Source organism: Lepidothrix coronata, unplaced genomic scaffold (genome assembly GCF_001604755.1).
Source record: "Lepidothrix coronata isolate B3197 unplaced genomic scaffold, Lepidothrix_coronata-1.0 Scaffold166, whole genome shotgun sequence".
NCBI lineage: Eukaryota > Metazoa > Chordata > Aves > Passeriformes > Pipridae > Lepidothrix > Lepidothrix coronata.
Window position 1 is genome coordinate 901,982 of NW_016690346.1, and position 22,188 is coordinate 924,169.

The following is a 22,188-nucleotide window of genomic DNA, read 5'->3' on the forward strand; positions in this document are numbered from 1 at the left end:
GAGCCAACCCCGAGGGCTTTAGAAATTCCCACCTGAAACTGCGCTGTCAACTAATGACACTCCACACCTCATTAGTGCTGCTATTATTGTGCTTAATGAAGTAAGGAATCGATGATGACTTTGAACTTTCTTTTATTTGTTAAAGATCTTTCTTCATGGTAACAACCTGAACAGTCTTCACCAGCTAATACATCCTGAATGCCTGCCCTCTGAATTCGGGGGGACTCTTCCTCCCTACGACATGGGCACATGGGCTCGAACGTTACTTGGTCCCGACTACAGCGACGAAAACGAGTACACCCACACCTCCTACAATGCCATGCACGTGAAGCACGCGTCCTCCAACCTGGAGCGGGAGGCCTCACCCAAACCCATGAAAAGGTACAGTACTGCCTTTGAAATCATCTCTTATTTGGCTCTCTGAGCAGGTTTGGCATAAATCTCACAGGAAGGGCTCATCTGGCTCAAAGAGAAGCTGTAATTTGGCAAATGTTGATGGTAAGGAGCCCTTCACCCTGGACTGTGCTCATGGTGTGGTGGGAGAAAGGAAGCCTCTCAGTGGAACCGTAATTACTTGTCTGATTACTGTGCATGAAAATGAGGGGAAATTAATGAGCCTCTGCACAGAGCATTACAGAAAGTATATCAGAGTGAGATGCTGTTCTGTACGGTGCAGTGCAACCAGCAGCACTGCTTCAGTGCTGGTCCCTATTACTTGCCTCTGCTTTGCTGCTGCTGACCCAGTTGTTATCTATAAGGGATTTACCTCCTTAGAAATGTGGCTGTTGTACGATGAACACTGCCCTCTAAAGGGAAAAGGGGTTGGTTTTCTCCCTCTGCTTCTGCTCCCGCTGGCTTCATCAAGCCCTGCAAAGGCAGCTGCAGAGCTGTTCTTTTAAGAGCTCTGATTTTAGTTCTAGTGATTGTGCATTTAGCTCTGAATGCTCAAAATAATACCTCTGGAGAGTATCACCCTCAGCAGTTTGGACTGATTCCGGGGATGCAGTCAGGAAGTTGGATACCTGGCACAAGGTTGTGGGTGGTATGGCTTAGCCAACACCAGCTGCAGTGAGTGGTGGCCAGGTCTGCTCCCCTGTGTGAGTGTAACATCTGCGCTCGGCTCACCCTTGGCATCCCACTCCGTGAAACTGCTTTCCATGGAGATCGCAGTGATGCTTTCCTCGCTGCTGCCACTTGATGAGTGCAGTGCTAACAGGCACGGCATCACTCTCTCTGACAGGGAACGGCCATCATTTTGTCACAGCAAAATCAAAGCTGACAACACAGACAAGCCATAATGTCATGCAATTAATTTTAAAAGTCTTTCATCTTCAGAGGAAAAAGAAATGCATTCTTGATTCACAGCTCCCTCCCAGGTCAGAGGGATGCCACACAGCTGTGTCTGCAAAGTGAGGCCTCGTGCAGGAAACACAAACACTTATGACCGACATCAAGGGCTCACAGGGCCGCAAGACTGAGGGGCTATGAACTGCAGCCATTGCACTGTCAGTTGCATTGTCAGCAATTCTTACTACTGACTGCCAGCCAAGACTGGGAGCTGGGTTGAGTTTACAGAGCCTGTCCCAGAGAGCTGATTTTAATTATTTTTTTTTTTAATATTGACAGTGAAACAGAATAATCTTAGAAAAATACTGACTAAATATTTCATTGTTATTAAAACACATCTCAAGAGTATACATTTTAGCTTTATAGAAAGAAATTTGTAGGTTTTTAAAGCTCCAAAGTGTTAAGAACTGCTCACAGGTAAACCCTCGCTGAGGAGAGGATCCGTGACTGCAAAGGAGGGAGGTTCTTATCATGCCCTTAGGGAAGAACCTCGGCTTGAAAATTAGTTCAGTGCCAAAAAACCCTGCCTTGAGGCAAAGCCTTCTTTTATAATCTGTTCACTAATACAAAAGAATATTAATACAAATATGGGGAGTGGATGAATCTAATTTGTCATGTTGCCTCTGGGCAGACTAGATCTAACTTTTAGCCTAATTTTGTTACTCAGCAGTTAAGTCAATCATCTGATCTTGCACCCTGTGGTCATTACTTGTTGTTAGAGGTGAAAAGTTCATGGCTTCAACAGATTTTCCTCTCTGAGTATTTCCTTTGATTCTTCTTCCCCTGAAATGATGGTTTGGCCTAAGCATAGGTAAAAGCCTATGCTCAGAAAGCATGATTGTGTGCTTTATTAGATTTGTTAGACCAGATTTATATCTAAGGCATCTTAAAAGGTCTCCAGACTTCTACCAGCAATACCTGTCTTTATATATCTCCCCTCCTTGCCTCTTTAGGTTCATAGATCTCTAAGACAATGAGAAACTCAGGCTATGGCTGAGATTCCTGGTTACTCCAGGGAGGTTTACACTATACATAGGTGATCTCCTAACATTGTTCTTCATCTTAAATATAAGTCCCTCACAATTGTCCTATCACTTCTCCCCTTATTAAAGCAATTTTTTAGTTTCACTGAAAATCTCTCCTCTACTCCTCCACTCACAGCATACATTTTTAGGTAATACGTTAATTTTGTGTTTCTCTGGTGAAATGTTGGGTTTAACCAAAAAAAGGTCAAGGTCACTGACCTTTTCTTTAGCAACTTATTCCTCTGAAAGGGGTAAATATATAAAGACCGAGCCTTCTTAGGTTTCTACAATTTAAGGATGAAAAGCTTTGCTAAACAATTATGGGTCCTCTTCTCTCTGACTTCCCAGGTATCACTGCAGGTTTACCTGCCCAGTAATCCGCTGCAGGGAAGGGCAGTGCTTATGGGAGGTGGATTTATCCAGAAGTCTGGAGCTACTTTCCCCTCTATGGCACTGTCCTGCTGCATGACATGGTGCAGAGTTGCAGCCCCTCCTGACTCTGTGGCCACTTGATGCAAAGCCACACAAGCGCATCCTTGCTTGAGCTGCCACTGGACCAGTACTGTATGAAAGCATTCTTAATCTTTGAGCTCAGTGCTGCTATAGTAACTGAGTCTTGCACTTTGACCACAGAGAAATGTCCCTGTGGAATGAAGTGCTGCCATCCCCTACAATTGTCACCCTGGGCACAACCTACTCCAAATATAGTGTGCAGAAATTTTAGTAGCAGAGATGCTGAGAAATCAAGATATGATTTATATATCTTGAAGAGAAGTGACAGGAAATGGAACCAGAGAATAACTGTTGTAGCCACTTAATCTCTGTTAGCAAATGAATGCAGAGGGGGAGAAAGAGGGAATTTTCAAGACGTGTCTGAGACCAAACTGAAGTCATGGCCTGAAAATTAAAATAAATCTCAAAATGCAGACCAGGAAAAAACACAGCACCAAGCAGCAGTGGGGGGGGGGGCGCTGAAGCTGGAGCAGGTGCATGCCTGTATGTTGGGTTCAGGACTGGCAGCAGTGCTTTGGCTCCCGTCATCAGGGCAGGTGCATACAAATTGAAACAAGTTCACCTGAGAGTTGTGGGAGACTGAGGAGAGTGGAGAGCATATTTTTTCAGCAAGAAGCTGTAGAAGACAATGCTTTGTTCAGTCTCTCAGAGCAAAGGTTGAAATGGATTTGAAGGGAATAAAAACTGGGGACAGAGAAACAGGTATTTGAGAAAAAGGACAACTCAGGCACAGAATCAAATAGGTATAAGCTGATCAAAGTATACCTTGGCTGCAAACGAGAGTTAGTTTGCTAGTTATCAGAGGACTGAAACAGCGTGCCAATATGACAGCCTAACAGATACACAAGTGAAAGGTCTAATATGAACATTTGAATATGAAGTGGCTACAGGAGATTAGACTTGCCTGTCAAAGTCTCATTAGGTTCCAATTTCTGGGACCAGAATGCCACCTTCTTCCTATTCACAGGCAGGGGTGGTTTTTCCCTGTGACTTGAACTTGCACGAGATTTATTCTCAAAAAAGAGTCCTTGTTGATTTCAAAGAATGGAGGCATTGTAGATGGGGATAAGGATTGATAATCCTCTTAGAAAAAGACTGCCACTGACTCCAGACACTGACACAATCTTTAAAATTTTGAGATTGACAAGTTTCTATAATATGGAAAATCTTTAATCAAAATCATTGCAACTTTTCCACCAGTGGCCACATGAAGCCCCACTGGGGCAAAATCAAAACAGTGGAAATTGCACTCCCATCTGCAGTGTTATCTCAGAACCCAAGGACTGTATGAACAGATGGGAAACAAAGCAAAACAGCTGATGACTCCACATAATGAGTCTTAATGGCCAGAGGGAGGGGGAGGAAGCAACAATAACAAAAATTCATTCAGAATATATGTTTATTAAGTTCAGCTCAGTGAAGTCTGAAATGGGCAAGGTAGTAAACATGCAAACCAGCACTGATACAGTAATAGCAAAGTTTGTTTAATCCAAGAGCTTGGCCACATCCATTCAACAGTCCTGCGAGCAGCAGTGACAACAGATCCTTCCCCTGTCTTGGGCCATCTCTTCTGAAGGGCCTGCATCTACACAGGGAGCCTGTCACTTATGAGCTTTGAGATTTGAGAGCAATGTAAATGGTGTGACAATTTGGCGTACAGGGAAAAAAGTCACCTCCCTTTGAGCTGTGGCCAAATATTCTGTGAGCCCTGATGGTCAGAAAGGGGCCTTGGGTTGCTTTAATCAACAGGGAGCTCACACAAAAGCAAAGCGTTTGCCTGAGGCGCTCATGCTGGCTTTTGTTGATGAGCTGTTGTTTTTAGGAAAAGCTGGAGGTTTTATCTGGATGTGCAGTTTAATGAATAGTTATGGTGGTGGTTAAGCCTAGCAGTTAAAGAGTCAGGGACTGCTCTCTACATATCACTGTGCCAATAGGGCATAGTTTTTTGGCCAGCCACAGTGGGAGAAGCATGCCTGTAGTTATTCGAGTACCTGACCGCAGTGGGTGAGCATCCCTAGTTGGAGGGATGGATTCAGTGACGGGGGAAGATGTGAAAGAGCTCAGTTCTTTGAAGAGTTTCCTTTTTTCCCCAGCATCACCCTTGCTCTTACACTCAAGTCCAGCAGCAAAAAGTAAATTGCAGCAGCACATTACCTCCGTGTCACTTGCTTCTGCAGCTGCATCTGGGTCACTTCTTGATGTCTGAACTGGGTCTTCATCCAAGTGACAAAGAGTGTTCTCTGCCTTTGCTTGTTCCCTGTGCAGGCACCGAGCACAGCCTGTGAGCTGAATGTTCTTTCTCTGCCCTCCCAGGCACCAAAAAAGTGCTTGCTTTTAGCTTGCTGCTGCTGCAAATAGGCCTGAAAACCTACTGCAATTTACAATTGACCTTCAGAGAAAGGAAATTTTACCTAACAACTACATATTTATTCTGGCCAAACAGTCTGTGCTGTTTAATGAAATTTATTTAATCAAAGTTTAATTAATTATAACTTTAATCAAATTTGGGGTTAAAAATTATTCTTAGGATAACATGGGTTGCAAGAACATTGCTATCACTGAGTCAACCTTATTAGAGACTCAGTAAATTCAGAGTTAGGGTAAAACATTTAAAGTAGAGCCGAACACACTAATTGTGAAAATGTACAATCTGTGTATTAAGACACCATTACATTTTTCTGCTCTGAAGTAGAAACTAATAGAATCATAGAATTATAGAACCATTTATGTTGGAGAAGATCTTTAAGATCATCAGGTCCAACCATTAACCCAGCACTGCCAAGTCCACCACTAAACACTTAGGTGTCCCTAAGCACCACATTTACATGTCTTTTAAATACCTTCAGGGATGGTATCTTCACCACTTCCCCAGGCAGCATGTTCCAATGCTTGACAACACCTCCAGTGAAGAAACTTTTCCTGATATCTAATCTGAACATGACCTGGCATATTTGAGGCCATTTTCTAAAGGACTTGTGCACATAAACAGGCAATGACCTGCCTAGTGGTTTGTGAAGAGCCCTCATATTAGGCATTTTGAAAATACAGCAAAAAAGCCTGTAAGAATGCATTGCACTGCATTGCATTCTAACTCAGTGCTATTGAGTTAGAGCATGTGGATTTTTATGTCCTAGATTAGAGTGAAAGGATTTTAAAGTACAGATTAGGGTTTGCCATTATTGCCTCCTGATGTGTGCATTTTCAAAAGCCTGATATTCAAATGAACTTGCTGCTGAAACTAATTGTTGTTTCTCGGAAACAGGATCCTGCTTCCAGAAGGAAGGGTATTACAACTGGTACACACTAATGCCGACTGGAACAGTTTTAGATCCAAAAGGGGCCATTCATGGGGGTGACTTTTTAAGGTTTTTATTTATTCAGACTGGTTCCTCCATATGCCCAGCTGGGCTGTGCAAGGCAGACCTTTCTAGTTGTTATCCTTAGTGTGACCTTAATGTTCCTTCGCCATATGTTTCTGCTTTTATGGGTCATGTTTTATGTCGGTTCACAGTCAGCACCAATTAACTGCAGAAGTAGTAAAATACCAGCAAATAAAAATCAGTATGAAAATGTGTGAAAACTTCCCACTGCCCATGGATGGCACCTAGGTTGCCCTGCTTGTAGCTGGGGTGCATTTCTACTAGTTTTGGAGGAAAAGAAAGAAACTCTTTGTGATAAAATAGCTCTATAATACGCAAAACCTATGGTGCAAGGCTTACATTTGTTATTTTATTATAAATTATTTCAAACAATGGAGAATTTATAAATACTTCCGCAGAAATGCTTCCCCCATACAGAGATGATGAATGAGACTCATCTTGATAGTAAAGCAGGTGTTCCAGGGACATGCAAATCATGTAATGTATACATTACCTAGTAATACAGATTATTAGCTGTTGAACAGTTTTATAGCTTTTGACCAGAGTTCTGCTCATACATCAGAGAGAAATGGAAAGGAATTGGTGGATCTGGCACATTAGGAGGTCCTAGGGAAGCTGCAGGAGAGATGGTTCAGAATACCCTCAGGAATAAGCAATGAGAGAAGCCAAGGAGATCCGAGCTGCAAAGCCACAGGTGAACCAAGGACAGGAGGGACTGATAGCTTGGTGCTGGGGATGCCCTGGGGCAAAGCAGGAAATCAGTTGCTCTCTGGGGACATTAGCAGCATGGGTTTCATCTGTTTACAGCACTCAATTCCCAGTGCATGGGTGCACAAACACAGGCTGGAGGTGGGAATGGCAGAACCAGTGGTGTTCAGTCTGCCTAAAATATTGCATTGTAAATTATGTCTTCACCTGGCTATAAATTTGCCAAAAGTTTAGTAGTTTAGATTAGAAACATGACACTTAATAAAACAAATGGTTTTACACTGCTTATGTCTTTTGCTGTCCTGTGAAAAATCCACCTACATCTGGCTGAATTACTAGCCTTTGAAAGGGCAATTCACACATGACCTGTAGAAACATATTTAATTTTAGCATTTAATGGCCCCAAGGATTGCCTCATGCTTTAGCTTGGCCTCCCAACATAAATAAACTTGTTCAGCTTTGGTTGATGGTTCATGCCTGCAATGTGCATCTCCTGTCTAGGCTATGGGGTGCAGAGGGCTTTTGCAATTACAACTTTTACTTGTGATCACTATTGTCCCTACATTAGGCCATTCTATAGCAAGACATGGAGCCAGGATTTGGAAGACTGGCACCCCTTGCTCTCAGGGCTGCATCCTCTCTGCTCTTGGCAGGAGAATTGGAGAGATGAGGATTTAGCGGTGAACCCACCTGGGATACTGGGCACTTGGGTCACTGGGATGGAAGCCATAAGGCAGACTGAAAGATGAGGTAGGCATAACAGACTGGAAGCAGCTGGGCTAGGACGCACGCTTGGTGGGCAAGCATTTGCTTGCTGATGGAAACCAGGAGTGATCCTTTGGTTCAGGCTGTCAGGTGCAACACTGGAGAAGCAGATCCTGCTCTCACTCTCCCCCTGAGCCCCTGTGTCAGGCTGGCAAGTAGCTTAAACCAAATTTCACACAGATGGTGAGATTGCATGTTGCTTATTTTCAACCTGCCAAGCTATAGACTTTGGGGTATAGAAATATCCAGCACGTGCTTTGAACATTCATGCTGTCATTTAATGCTGAGGACTCTGCAAAATCAGACCTTCAGCATTGGGAAATGGGCACCCCATATTAGAGGAATACTTGTACCCTAATCTCACTGCACTTCAGCTCTCCACGTGCAAAATGAAAATTAAAAGAAAACCAACTCTCACAGTCATGCTATGGCAGTAAATGAATTAGCATTTAAGAGGCACACAAGTGCTGCATTGAAGAACTCCACAGAAAAGCTCAGGAGGGAATTAACAAAGGCTATCTTCAGAGCAGGCTTGGACTAATATCCAGCAAATGTGTCACAGAGCCACACACTGAACTGCTACAAGAAAGCAAAATAAATAGCCACTTACTAGCACAGCACTGTCTGAGCTGAGCACTGAGGGAGGAAAGAGCTTTCTGAGAAATAAGTGTGTGCCCTTGGGGCCAGGGAGCAATGCGGGGGTCACAACACCCCCACACACCTGGCCAAGTGACTGCTGCTCCCACAACCTATATTTTGGCTTTTCACACTGTGGTGGTGCTTGACTTTCCAGCCTAAATAGTGCATTTGCAGGGTTGCTTTCATGTTGTAGTGCTGTTCTTGTTAAGAACAGGAAACTTATGATGTATGATGGGGAAGTAGGAAGACTGGTCCCCTCTACTCTCAGGGCTCCATCTGCCCTGTTATTGCCACACAGCAGTAAAGAGACTATGATTCAGTGTCTGAGATTTTGAGAACTGGAATCACTGGAATGGGAGCAAAAAAAGCAGGCTGAAAGATGAGGCAGGAGTAAAGGACTGGAATGTCTGAACAAGGGGACTTGAAGCTGTTGGGCTAAAAAGAGCATTTGGTGGGCAAGGAAATGGGGATGAGCAGAAAAAGCATAAGTGGTGATGACAAGTGCATGTGTGTGTGTTCATGAATATTCATAAAGTTTGGGAAGAAATTTTTTCATTAGCTGGCCTGAAATTCGTTTTTTAGATATCAAATTCTGCATACTTTATAGTAGCTCTGCTGAATCTGCTGTACATTGGTGTTTGCTGCTGCAGTGTCGTCTTTATTTGGACCCACTACTAGGCTTACCTTTTGATAGGTGACATATGGGACTCCAGGGGATTAAGTGTCTTCCAGGAACTCCTGTCTCAAGCAGGTTCTCCTATTCCTTCTATGTGACAAAAAGCATGTGGAAGACTCAGTCTATAGCAGAGAAAGGAAATGAAGAGGCCAAGCTCTCATCTGTGCCTTTCTCCTGCCCTGGACTTGGGATTGTAACCTAGGCAAAATTTTGACAGAGAAGCTCAGAGCACTTAGAAGTGGGAGATATATGGCAAATCTACACTGATGAAAGAAGACTGAGATGTGCACCCTAGTTCCCAGGTTGGTGGCACAGACCAATTCCTGTCTGTATTACCGAGGGATAGCCTCTGCCAGAGGAGTCTGGCTGCATTTGCCCTGCATAGTGCCTAGCTCTTGCTCCCCTCTGGGTCTCACTGTCCTGAAGATATGAGACTATATGTGCTGTGTCAAATACTTAAGCATTTCTGTATGTTTTCATGATTCAGAGTGTCTGCAGCAAGCTGAGAGCTGTGTCATAGCCCACCAGAGAACTGGTTATACAGCAAGTGCCAAAGGGTATGCACTGCACCCCAGGGGTGTGGTGTGGGCTAAGGGACAGGTCATGACTGGGTGCCCAGCTGGCCAGGCCATGGTTAGAGCTGAAAGCAGTACAGTGTCATCCCTACCCCTCTCTGGTGCACACCCTGCAGTGAGCTGTGCAGTGGAGACAAGCAGCCGTGGCCAGATGTCAGGAAAGAAAAGGCATGGAGAGAGCTGTCAGGCATAGGTAGGATGAGGGGTTTTGTGCTGGGCTTCACTCTGCAGCAGTTGCCTCTTTAGCAGTGCGGGTGCACTCACAGTGACTTCTTCACACAATTAGTTAGTTAGGCACAGATCTGGGCCAGGGTTGCCCCTGACTTTGATGTGCCAAGGCACTACTCAGAGACCTCTCCCTAGGGTGTGCTCACCACAAGGGAGAAAGGTGATCACTGCTGCCACAGTGGCCACAAAGTCAGCTTCCATTTGGGAAGTGCAGCAGCTTGCTACTGCTGTCCTGTTGGCTAAGCCCTGGACTGGCAGTAAGGTTATGCCACAGTTTTAATGCTGCTTTTCCCCTTGACTCACAATGCCAGTGGGTCACTTCACAGTCCAACTATGCCCCTAGACATTGATGCTGCTGCATCTCTTTGCAGTGCTGTGGTTGGTGTACCAAAGCTGCCACTCCAGGCAGGTCTCTGCAGCACAGTACTCTGCTATCTTCATGTAGAGTTGTGAGCCAGCACAAGGAAAAGCTGCAGACTTGCACTGGCAAGAGATTTGAGCAGGGCTTATGAGCCTGGGCAGAGAGCCACATGTCATGGCTCCTGTGCTGGGGTTGTGCACTGCTGAGCAGGGCTTGCAGCATCTGCCCACACCACCTGGGAAGCATTTCATTTTTAAGTGCTTTCAATAACAAAAGAGCACCTTTCACACTCGTACATCTGCATTGTTTCTGTGATACTGGGGAATAAGCCTTGTTTTTCCCGCTTGATAAAGCCATACACTGAAGGTGTGTTGCAGAACACGCTCTAAGGTGCTGCACCACCATCTGCAGTCTGATGGGAAGGGAGGAGGGCAGAGAAAGAAATGCCTGTCAGACCTTGTCGATACAAACATTCATGGGTGTGATTTTAAAAAAATGCTTATTATGTTTTGTAAAGGGAATGAATAATTGGGAGATGAAAAGAACTGAGATACTGGTGAAATGTGAATGGAAGTTGAGGAAAATGAGCAGATGGAAGGTGAGAGCTAGAAAATAGAGTCACACTGTGATCTGCAATGTGTCACTGAGAGTTTGAAGCCTCCCGCTTTTAGGGAAAAAAACATGCCACCCTCCTTTTTCCACCACAAACATCCTGAAAGGAAGGCCAGCACAAACACATCCTCACTCCTGTGGGCTGCAGCACATCAGCATTGCTGTGATGAAAAGCATAAAATGAGGGATCAGAGAACTGGAAGATGTCTGTTCAGACAAATATGCTATGATATTCTGGCAGTTACTGTTAGCTCAGTGCAGGATTTTGGGACTGTACTTTTTATGGGAAACAAAACTGATGCCCAACACACATCAACTCCTGTGAGCTGAACAACAGCAGCTATACTCTGACAAAAGCCTCCTGAAACCAGTGCAGCTAGAAGGCCTGCATCCAGTCTTCTTACATGGTTTTTGACTGAACTGCAGACAGTTGCATTAAAGTGACCACACACATAAAGCCATCTGTTCTCTTAGATATTGATGTACATACCTATGCAGTGCTGTCATTTGAAATATATGGCTGGCCTGCTGGAGAAACAGCTGGGTACTGTTGATTTTCCAGATTTCCAAATATTCTTGCTGAACAGTATAACAACCATGGGGGGGTTGATTGACGCTTTAAATGGACCACACTCAGATGGTACCTACGGTTCAGAAGTGAGACTTGGAATTCATTTCTCTTTACATTTTCACTTTGCTCTCCTAAGCAAGGTTATCTAGCCTTGGAATCTAGGGTAGTAAAGTCTATGGCCATTGACTTGTCTTTTAATTGCTTTGGATTTAGCTCCTACCCCACTGTGATCATGTACTTTTACAGGAGTTAAGTCTCCTGCATGGATCATGTTAAAGAAAGACAAGCACATTGTCTGCCAGCTTAGGGCAGTGACCCTATCCATGTGATACAAACAGTTGTCTACTTTTGCTAAAATTTAAGTCAACCAGATCCTCCACAAACAAGCATCTTTCAAACTGGTTCCTGAGAATTTTTAGCTGAAAAAGGAGAAAAACCAGAAGTCTTTGAATTCAATTATGCTCATTTAAAATTCCAGAGTTGCAGGACAAGTGTCACATTTCTGGTGAGTATTGAAGGTAATATAGTGAAGGTGAATATTGAAGGTGTGAGGCAGTCCAGGCCATGATATGTAGGAAACATTGCCTCACAAGTCATGAAACCTGTTCTTTCTGGTGTTAACAGATGAGAACTCATCAGAACAGGGACTTGAATGTAGGTAACCAATGAATCATAATGTTTAGACCATATGTTTAGAACAGGTCAGATGAATAGCACCCTGGGAATGTTTATTTCTCTGTCATTTATCACACAGTGACCATAGATGTCTGATGGTGAGACACATCAAAACACAAGTGACTAAAATGTATTGATAGGAGGAGTCGGCCAATGTAATTTTTGTTTCCTGCTTAGATAATTAGTTCATTCCTTGCCTAGGTCAAAATGACTTTGACATGTCTTGAATGTTAGAAACTAACTGCATTCATTCTTCTAAGTGTAATTAAATTGTATGATTTTAGGCACTATGATGGCCTCTTGGCCTCCACCTGTTACTCCAGAAGGACAGGAGTCCTCTACAAGTCTTATAAAACCCAGAGTCACAAGCATTTTTCAGGAAAAAAAAAAAAAACAACAAAAAACCCCTGATGTATTAGGGAAATGGAAATCCAAACACAAGTCCTTTTTTTGTGGTGTCTTAGAAAATAGCGATGATTGTTCAAACCATGACTGTGCCCTTCAGACAGATGTGAGAATTGCTTATTTTAGGATATATATTTCTGCTAAAAGCAGCTTTTAGCAGAAATAGAACAGAAATTGTTGCTGAAGAGCTTAGCAGATACGAAAATCCCAATTTGATCCCTCTTCACATTATTCAGAAAGGCTGGGCATAGCATTTGAATCATTTGGCATTTTGAATTTGGAGGTCAGGTGGGTTACAATGCATCTACTTGATGCTCTGGCTATTTTATCTCTGTGTGAAAAGGAATAGCATGGGACCTGCACACAGAGCTCGGCATTACATTTTTCCCAAGGTGGTGTGAATCCAAGTACCAGTATGGAGGAGAAACTGGTATCTTGCTGTTCTAGATGCAAGAAGTTTTGTGTATGTAATGACATGAAAGCAGAGGTGATCAGCTGTGATCACAAAAGGCAAAATTGTGAGATTTTTCACAGCTGACTTAGAAAAGAAACTTTCTGCTGTGTGCTGGCAAATGCTGCAAAGGATATGCAACTTTTTACATCCATTGAAGGGCAGTGGATCAGACAGAAGCAATACATTGGTGACAAGTATTAATCAGTACTATTTAATAATAATTTAATCTGGTAATCCAGAAAAGAAAGTAAAAACCTGCTAATGTTGTGATTTAAATCCACTCTGTATCAGTTTTGAAGCCATATGATTAGTTTTTACTGCCACGTACTAGAAATATGTAAATTGCTGTTTTGCATAATGTCCCAAAGCAGTTGCTTTTCTATATTAAAATGCAATCATAAACATTATGCATGTCACATATTTGTAAAAAATATGCAGAGAAAACATTTGGGCAAACAAAATTTTCTCTGAAAATTTTGGCATAAAATCTTCCCATTGAGCAACCAGTTTTTATTATCTTTCTTTGGAGTTTTTTTTTTAAAGAAATTTTTTTATTATGCTTTAATGAAAGCTCCAGGCATAAGTATAATTATGATACAAGTTATTCACAGTCATGGCATTCAATCCTGATCAAGTGCTACAGTACCAAAGGATGGAATTTATTAAGGATTCTTATCAAAAGAGAGGTGACATCTAATTTCATGAAATAGCTAAAGCTTAAATGAAAAACTGGGAACCACAAACACATCATGTAGGGAGTGAGAGCTACCCCAAATTATAAAAAGCTAACCATGAGAAAACTGGCTCCTTAAAATGATACTATGCACTATGTGAATGACTGGGCTGGATGACTCTACCCCCACTTTTGAAAAAGATCCCTTTATAAAAGTTCTCGAATCACACAGTGATTTTGTTCTAAAGCTCATTGTCCACTCCAAACTTGCTAAGAGGCAACTTCTAGCCCAAAGCAGAGAAAATGGAAGAAAACAAATCTCTGTAACAATAAACTCATCAGATCCTCCTTCAATAGGCAAGCAAAGAGTACACAGACCTCAGAAAATGAGTCTTGAATTTTTCCACTATTTTAAGCCCATTCAGCTTTTGTTACTGCAAGAAATCATGATGTTCTACTTTCTCTAGTGTTTACTCATTTTTTTACATGTTGGAGTTTTTTGGTCCACTAATAACAATGGTTCAGTTATGCTTCCCACCTTGAAGACAGAAATGAGTATAAAATAGACTAGCCCTGAATAAAGTTCTCCTTCAAGGGTGTAGATAGGGAGAAAAACTGCAGGACTGGGCACACCAGAAGCTTCCAGAGTTAATATTGTCATATTAACTCTGGCTTCTTCATTGGTCTTGCGTAACTCATGGTAGCCCTGCCCCTTAAACTCCTACATCATGTGATTTGTCTACTTGTATTTCTTGAGATTTGCAACAAGCATGAGCTGAGACTTGCCCCTGCAAGCACTTGTGCAAATGACTGCTTTCCAGCAGTCAGCTTGTTTCACACAAGCAGTTTTGCCTAGGAAGACATCAAGCACCCATGGTACTGTAGGGTCAGGTCTTTTAAGTTGGTGAGCACGTTCAGCATTATGGATAGTAGGTAAGCATTAAATATTTTGACAGCATTTGAGATTTCCAGTGAGTCACATCCCTGTTCGTATTTAAAGGAATGTTTCTCAAATTCCTTATGTTTTCCACAGAAAATAATTAAGAAGCCATAAAGATGAAAATGGACTAAAGCAAAGAAAGATCATAAAACAAAACCAGGAAGGTGAGTGCTTCTGCAGCAGCCCTTGCTACCACGTGTGTCTTCTTGCTTTCAGGTCCCAGTCCGTGGTGGAAGCTGGCACACTGAAACACGAAGACCCGGGGGAAAGCGAGAACACCCAACCACTGCTGGCTCTGGACTGAGGTCCCACATGCCCAACAGACACAGATCCATGAACAGACTTCCACCGTACCAGAGACCCACAGAGCACACCACACACAGACACATGCACACACACATGTGTTTTGCTTGATGGCAAGTCCTTCATGTTTCCTGACCAAGTAACAACCGTCACCAGCCATCCGTCCGTGCGGCCGACGCTGAACAAAAACTGAGAAATTTCTATTGACACAGGAATCTGTCCATATACAAAGAATTTCTTTTTTTTTTTTTTTTTGAGTTATGACATTAAAATATTGGAAATAGTGGAACTGCATTCTCTGTTTAAAGAAACCAGGGTATGTCAGTAGTTTTCCTGAAGACTTCATCAGGGATGTTCATTTTATAGAAGCTAAGGAGTTGAGTTTTAAAGAAAAGCATCTCGAATTTAAACTTTGCACTGTAATCAGTAAGTGTAATCTGCATCAGAGGGCAGAATCATCATTTACACAGTATTTGAGTTTTACAGAAGGATTTTGCATTTAAAAAAAGAAAAAAAAACAACCAAAAAAAACCCCCCAAAACCCCAATGCCAGCATAATGCCATTCAACATGATACTTTGTGACTGCCTCATCCATGCTGCTTATTAAAGGGGGGAGGTCACATTTCAGTATCTAGCAAAAATTGTTCTTAACTTTTGAAGCCCTCGTAAAACTGTCAGCTAAAGTGGAATGAGCTGTGTGGGCAGCAGACACGCACAATTTGAAATGCAACCATTTAATTTTAATGTGTTTTTCCACAGGCAACTCAGGAGCCTATTAGATATGTGCGTGTGCATGTGTGTGCACATGTGGTGGTGGTGGGGTGCCAGGGAGACCCATTGGACACATTCAGCAGTGATTAATGGTTCAATCCAGATTGTTTCATTCAGGTCACAACAACAAATGAAAGCTCTGCAGAGCCATTTACCCCCTTCCCTCCTGCAGTCAAGGAAAGGTGTAGCCAGAAGGGTATGCTGATTGCAGATAGAGGCCATGGCTAAAATGGAAAAGGACAACTTATAATTAATTATTCAGTACCAGCTTCTGCTAGAAGGAAATGCTGAAGAATAGAAGAACTGAAATGCCAAAGATCAGTTTGTTATTTCTCTCTTTGCTCTAGCTGCAAAGAATACCATCCCTTCATTGAAATGGAAACCGGATTAAAGAAATAAAAGAAAAATCATTATCGAATTGCATGTTCAGTGACTTTATTTCCTAAAACAGTTACAACCACTGTACACACCTTTATTCTTCAATTATATTGCCATATATTGGCAATTTACTAGAACAAGTGGTTAGCAACAACATATCAAAGGTAGCAGAGTAAACCATACATACAAAATGAGATGATAATAGGCACAAGGGTTTTTAATGTGCCCCTGGAACATTCACTGAATTCTTAAGTGTTACACTGAAGTGACAATATAGTTCAAGTGGACATGGTCAGCCCTAACAGATGGACTAACAAAATACTGCCTTTATCTACAACAACATTTTATGCCTGCACAGGGCAGAAAGGACATCCTGCCAGATCCTATCAACACACCTGGGATTTACGCACCAGTATTTGTACAGAATAACCTCATTCAGACTAACCTCCTCCTACAGCAACACGTTATCGATACAAAGCCTGGCCTCCATGATAAAGAGTCTTTAAGGCAGTGGATGGTCCACGCAAGGCAACACAGGAGTTAGAAAAAGAAGCAGAAGCTTGCAGCTTCCAGAAACATTAAACATAGAAGATGATTGAGCCCATTTATCTTTGGGATTTCTTCCATTCCCAATCCCCTGACATTACCACCTATTACAGGATGTCAAGTCCCAGTAGAAGGATATAGCTCCCTTCCCTTCCCTGGGCTCACGGACACTCAAAGGCATTTGGATTTGTCAAAGAGAACTTGCTTAAAGTAGAAAGCAAAAACTTAGACAAAAAAGACAGACATTGGCTAGTATACTGCAGCATTAAGGAAGAAATACTTTGGTTTGTGATTTTTCTCTGTTAATACAGAGAAAAACACCTAATCGCTGTTACCCCCACTGCCACTGAGTCTTTGTGATGATCTGTTACAATCACTGTTCATTGAAGTGGGTCTTGTTCTGTCCAAGAAGTGCAAATATCACTGAAATCCAGCCCTTGAAGATCAAACCTTGCAAAGGATTAGAATTATTTCTTTTCTTTAACTGTGATATGAATAAATACATATGATGCCTTGTATATAACTGTATGAAGCTTGTATTTAACCATAGGATCTTATAGAGACTGTGCAAAGAAGGTAATGACAGGCAGGATGGAACCCACCTCCTATCATCATGATGAGTATATACTGCCTTACAGACTACATTGCCCTTGTCTGCCATTTTCTTCTGTAAATAAACCTAACTAAAAAAAAAGTTAAATTGCAATGGATCTCCATTTAAAAAGCATTTCCATTCATTTCTTCTCTTGGCACTTCCAACGCTGAAAAGCTTTTTCAAGACAAAATACCAGTTGGCAAACAGGAATACCTAAAATAATATACCAGTTGTTCACTGCATAATTTCTGTAGTCTGCTATATGTATCTTCCCCATGTATATAGCTAATACAGTAACTGTACCTAACAAAACAACATGCTCTCAGCTTCCTGCCTTGTAGGCATGGAGTAGATTCACTTCAGTGTTGCAGGAGCTATTCATAGTACACCTTGTCTTATTAAAGGCACTTAAGATTTTTAAATGGCCAATGTATCACTACACAATCTAATGAACAGTGCTACTCCAGCACACACAAGGCTTGGGAGATTACTTTTATCTATTGCCAATTTTATCTATTTGTCAATTGCAATTGGAAAAGATAAAGTGTGAGCCTTCAAAAGAACAATGAAACAATATGAAGGATGGCATGGATTTTCATAAATAAAACTCCAAAATTTTACCTTTAGCATTTAATCTGAGCTATAGAAACTAAAATGCAATATCAATAAAAATATTCCTAAACCACCAATTTTTGTTTCAAAAGTTTTTGTTTCTTTCTTTACAAACTGTCTTTATTTAAGAGAATTACAAAATCGTTTATAATTTATACTGCTTGATCACTTCACAGAGATATAAAATACAGCTTCTGATTTAACAACTACCAGGAGATTTAAAAAACGTTTTTACTCTTTTATCCCTCACAATAATGAGTACCTTATTTCCACTTTTGCATAATTCTCCTAATAACCTCCAGAAGTACCTTTAAATTTTCTAAAGTGTGAAACTTATAAATCTTTTCATTTTTCATTATTATTAACTGAGAACTGTTACTTTCTTGTACATTGTGTATATTCTCAGGATTATTTTTGATATGGACAACACATTAAAACCTAATTATCTTAGCTGTCTAAAACTGACTCTTGGTCAGAGAGGGTTTATCAGTTTACTATTCAAAAAGGAAATTAAAGTGCACACTTCCAGAAACTGGTTACACTAATTTATTGTGTAATCACCATGTGTTATATGGCATTACAAAATTTAATTACCTAGTAAAATACAAAATCTGAAGAGCATTCAGCTTATGGGAATGCAAAGCTCTTATCTGTATTTTGCTTTAGCAAATGCAGCATTCAGGTCACAATATTTAGGTACTACGACATAGTCTCTGCAGTAATAAACCACTGAGTATTACACAAATAAGATGACTGTTCAGCGTCCTTTGGACAACAAAGCCAAAGCTGTGGAGACTAAGTAACTTCAATGTCTCCTTGCTTAGTGTTTTTCTCTTACAACCCTCAGAAGTGATGCCACTGCTCTGGACGAGTCCTGAGCATCCCAGCACAACTGTCCACACCCAGCTGGTGTTGCAAGTGAGTAGGTCACAGCCTGACATAAACATCACAGAGCAACCTCTGGTCTCTCTCTCCTGTTAGTGTTCTTAGAAGTTAATAGTGGAGGGTCCTGCACTCTCCATTTCCCATTAAACAGTACAGACCCAAAAGACTTGACAACTTCTTAAACATCCAGCAAGTTCTCTTTCTTGAAAATAGGCCTTTTTATGATATAGTAAATTCCGTATGGCAAATACAGAGCATCCTGTAAACAGTACTGGGATCAGACTCATTCAGCATTATGTTCTACGTTTCAAAATAAGGAAAACACCATTAGGTCAATTAGAGGATCATTCTAGTACTCTGTAGGATGCTGGCAGCAGAAGTTAATACAAGTTAATAACCTGAAGCTCTTTGTCTGCTCTGCATTCTGGCAGGAAACCCAAGTTAGACCTTGTCCTTCTGCCCAAAGCACAAGAAATTCTTCATATATTTTTTTTCTGCTGAATGACCACTCAAGGGCAGCCAAGGAGGAGCCCCTGGAAAGAGGTGCCCCAGACCCTTGTTGAGTAGAAAAAGGATATCACAACACAAGCTTTTGTAACGACAGGAAAAACAGCAGCTCACCATATAATCCTATGAACTGTCAAGCACTTTACAATCTGAGCCCACAAATGTCACATTTGCTCAACATTTTCCAAAATCACATTATCAAACTGAAAGTTGCCTGCTAACTAAGAGAACTGTTTTGTTTTAGAAGAACAAAGCTTCACTAGGCAGCTGATTATGCAAGTTTCTATTTGCATTTCCAGGAAGGCAAAAGAAGGCCACACTTAGCAAAAATTAAATCTGTTCATACATAATGTTTTCCTTCTGCAGATAGCTAGAGACACACTTGTATATATAGTGTTTTTTCTTTTTAAAAATAGTGGTTAATTAAAGAAGATTTGTTCATAATTAAGCTAGAAAAATACAATTACTCAGGTAGAAAAAGTACAAAACTCACATAATCCATTCACATTATCTACAGTGATAACATAGGGACATGTTCTAAGCCTAAAGCAGCTAACATTACAACTGCAGACTGATTTTCAAAGTCGGTTGTGTGCATACGTTTGCAAATATCTTACATATTGCTTCCCAGATAAAAGCCTGGGAGGTATTTCCTAGATGTAGAATCATAAATCTTGTGCCTGAACGTGGTCAAGCATATGACCAACTGACTGGTTCTGTACATATAATATAGGCATGGCAAAACCATCTGCACATTCCTCAGTTTGAAAATCCACACCTATTGCTTTTTGGCTGACAAGATTCGTATTTTCAAACTTGCAGCCAGAAAAACAATACACATCAGTGCTGTATCAGTATGAAACAAAAAATGGCTTCTTTTTTTTAGTTTTTTCCTTTTCTTTTCTTTTTTTTTTAAACCAAGTCCTCTCTGATTGTAGAATGTCATCCTTTCTTATCCTTAAAATACTTGTATACTTCGTATGCTGGATAAATTAATCCCATTTGCATACTCCAAAGAGTTAAAGCTGATATGCGCCACATATCAGAAGGAACCCCTTAAATAGCAGGAAGGGTGCGTCTCTGTTGTGCTGTTAACTCAGGGTGCCACACATCCACAATGAATATCAGGCGATAATTTTCAGCGTCCTGCCATACTTCATGTTCGAAAGAGTCATCAAAAATAAGAACTTTCCCTTCTTCCCAGGCTCTGCAACACAAAAAAAAACATACTTTAGTGTAGTATTCAAAGGGCCGTGGAGCAGGCAAGCTATATATCAGCTCTGAAGATGCTCTTGGACATATGAGAAAGATTTAAACAGCACAGCTTGCACAGTCAAGATTTCACTACGTAATATAAAGAGATTGCAGTATCAAAGTTTTAATTGAAATAAACTACAGAAAGATTAGTCTTTTGGACCTTCATATTACTGAATGGATCTTTTCCCCTCACTCTGCATAGTTATGCCCACAAACACATTTAGACATTTATGATATATGTTATTTATGTACTTTTAATGAATTAAGTCCATTAAGCAGAGAGTGGGTATAATACTGGTGTAATAATCCACTTTTCTTCTTTTCTAATCAGATACACTAGTGATGTACAGAGGTGATGGAAGCTGAGGGAATGACCAGTAATATGGTCATATGGTTTGAAAAGAAATTACATTAAATCAATTTGCTTTTTCTAAAAATCAGAACAACAGAATTAGACTCTCATCATGGTTAACATTTCTGGGATTTTAGCAGTCTTGTGCCTTAAGTCCATTCAAAGCACAAAGCCTAAAGATTTCTCTTGAGAATAAGGTTGGAATGCCATACGGTACACTGGGTTGACTATACTCTTATAGCTGAACTGGAAGAATGAGATCCCATAACTCAAAGCCCTTCTGCTTGCCAAGTACTGGTTAGGCAGAACAGATCACTAAACAGATGTAAACACCCTAGTTGAGTGTTTATTACAGCAGCAAAGAACCATATTTTAACAGTAGTACTTTTCCAAGATCAGTAGCTTTGTTAGGCACAAAATGGGATATGTGCAATTTACTCAAAGTGACGGTTTTGAGTACCTCCATTGTTAGAAAAATCAACAAACAGACTTTGTATAAAGTGTTAATTGGTAGAACAATCAGTACTTCTGTCAATTTTATGAAGTATGGAATCACAGAATAATTTAGGTCGGAAGAAACTTTGGAAGAGCATGTGGTCCAAGCCTTGGCTCATAGCAAGACTCACTGCAAAGTTAGATCCAACTTTGAGGTTAGATGGGATATTAAAAGATCCACTAGTGAAGAACCTCAGATATCTGCAACCACAGGCACTTCACCATCTCTTCCTATGTTTCACCAATCTCACTGTGAAAACTTCCTTCTATCAAGATGAAATTTCCTTCACTGTCAGTAAGTGTAGATACCCTTTCCAGAAGATTTATAGTGAGGAGGTTAGAGCTTGTTTCACTTAGGAACCTTTCCTGCCTTGGAAGAAGCATCTTTCTCAAAGATGGTTGGATATTTTTTTCCTCCCTCATTTCAGAGGAAGCTTTCAAGCTCTCCCTCTGGGAAGAGGAAAGATAAACCCTCACAGATGTTATGGGTCTCTGTGTTTGGGGAGGGTGTGGGGGGAAGTAGTGATGGTAAAAGCCAAGGAAGAAACGGAGGGGCGTGCCTTTCTCAGGCCCAGTGTTCAAGCACTGTTAGGAATTTTCCCTTGTAAGTCTAGTGTTCTCGACTTCAGAATAATTTTTTCTGAAATCCTTCCACTGCCTGGCATTTTGGGGAGACCTGTTATCTTCACACTGTCACTTGCATCCATTACCTCACATTCTATAACTGCACCTCTCTGAAAAGAGCCTGGCTCTGTCTTCTGCATAGTCACCCATTAGTAGTTGAAGACAGTAACTATGCTGCTCTTTAGCCTTCTTGTTTTGAGACTCCAAACCAGTTTGTTCAGCTTCTCCAGTCTCCTAATCATCTTTTCATCCTCCACTGGAGTCCCTCTAGTTTATCAATGACTTTTTTTGTACTGAAGAGTCCCATACTGGACA

At 41.3% G+C, this 22,188-nt stretch overlaps 2 protein-coding genes across 17 annotated transcripts in view; one reads left to right on the forward strand and one right to left on the reverse strand.

Moving 5' to 3' along the window:
• Window positions 1–15,358, forward strand: part of CLVS1 (clavesin 1) — a 98,875-nt gene extending 83,517 nt beyond the window's left edge. For both annotated transcript variants that reach the window (XM_017829636.1, XM_017829637.1), the window contains exons 5-6: window positions 146–381; window positions 14,764–15,358. In XM_017829636.1, the coding sequence (XP_017685125.1) occupies window positions 146–381; window positions 14,764–14,851 (324 nt within the window). In that variant the 3' untranslated portion in view covers window positions 14,852–15,358. The remainder of the gene's footprint in view (window positions 1–145; window positions 382–14,763) is intronic.
• Window positions 15,359–16,040: 682 nt separating this feature from the next.
• Window positions 16,041–22,188, reverse strand: part of ASPH (aspartate beta-hydroxylase) — a 107,982-nt gene continuing 101,834 nt past the window's right edge. For 14 of the 15 annotated variants that reach the window (XM_017829627.1, XM_017829633.1, XM_017829629.1 and 11 more), the window contains one exon: window positions 16,041–20,352. In XM_017829627.1, coding sequence (XP_017685116.1) covers window positions 20,202–20,352 — 151 coding nt within the window. In that variant the 3' untranslated portion in view covers window positions 16,041–20,201. The remainder of the gene's footprint in view (window positions 20,353–22,188) is intronic. The other variant, XM_017829634.1, reaches the window with a different exon arrangement.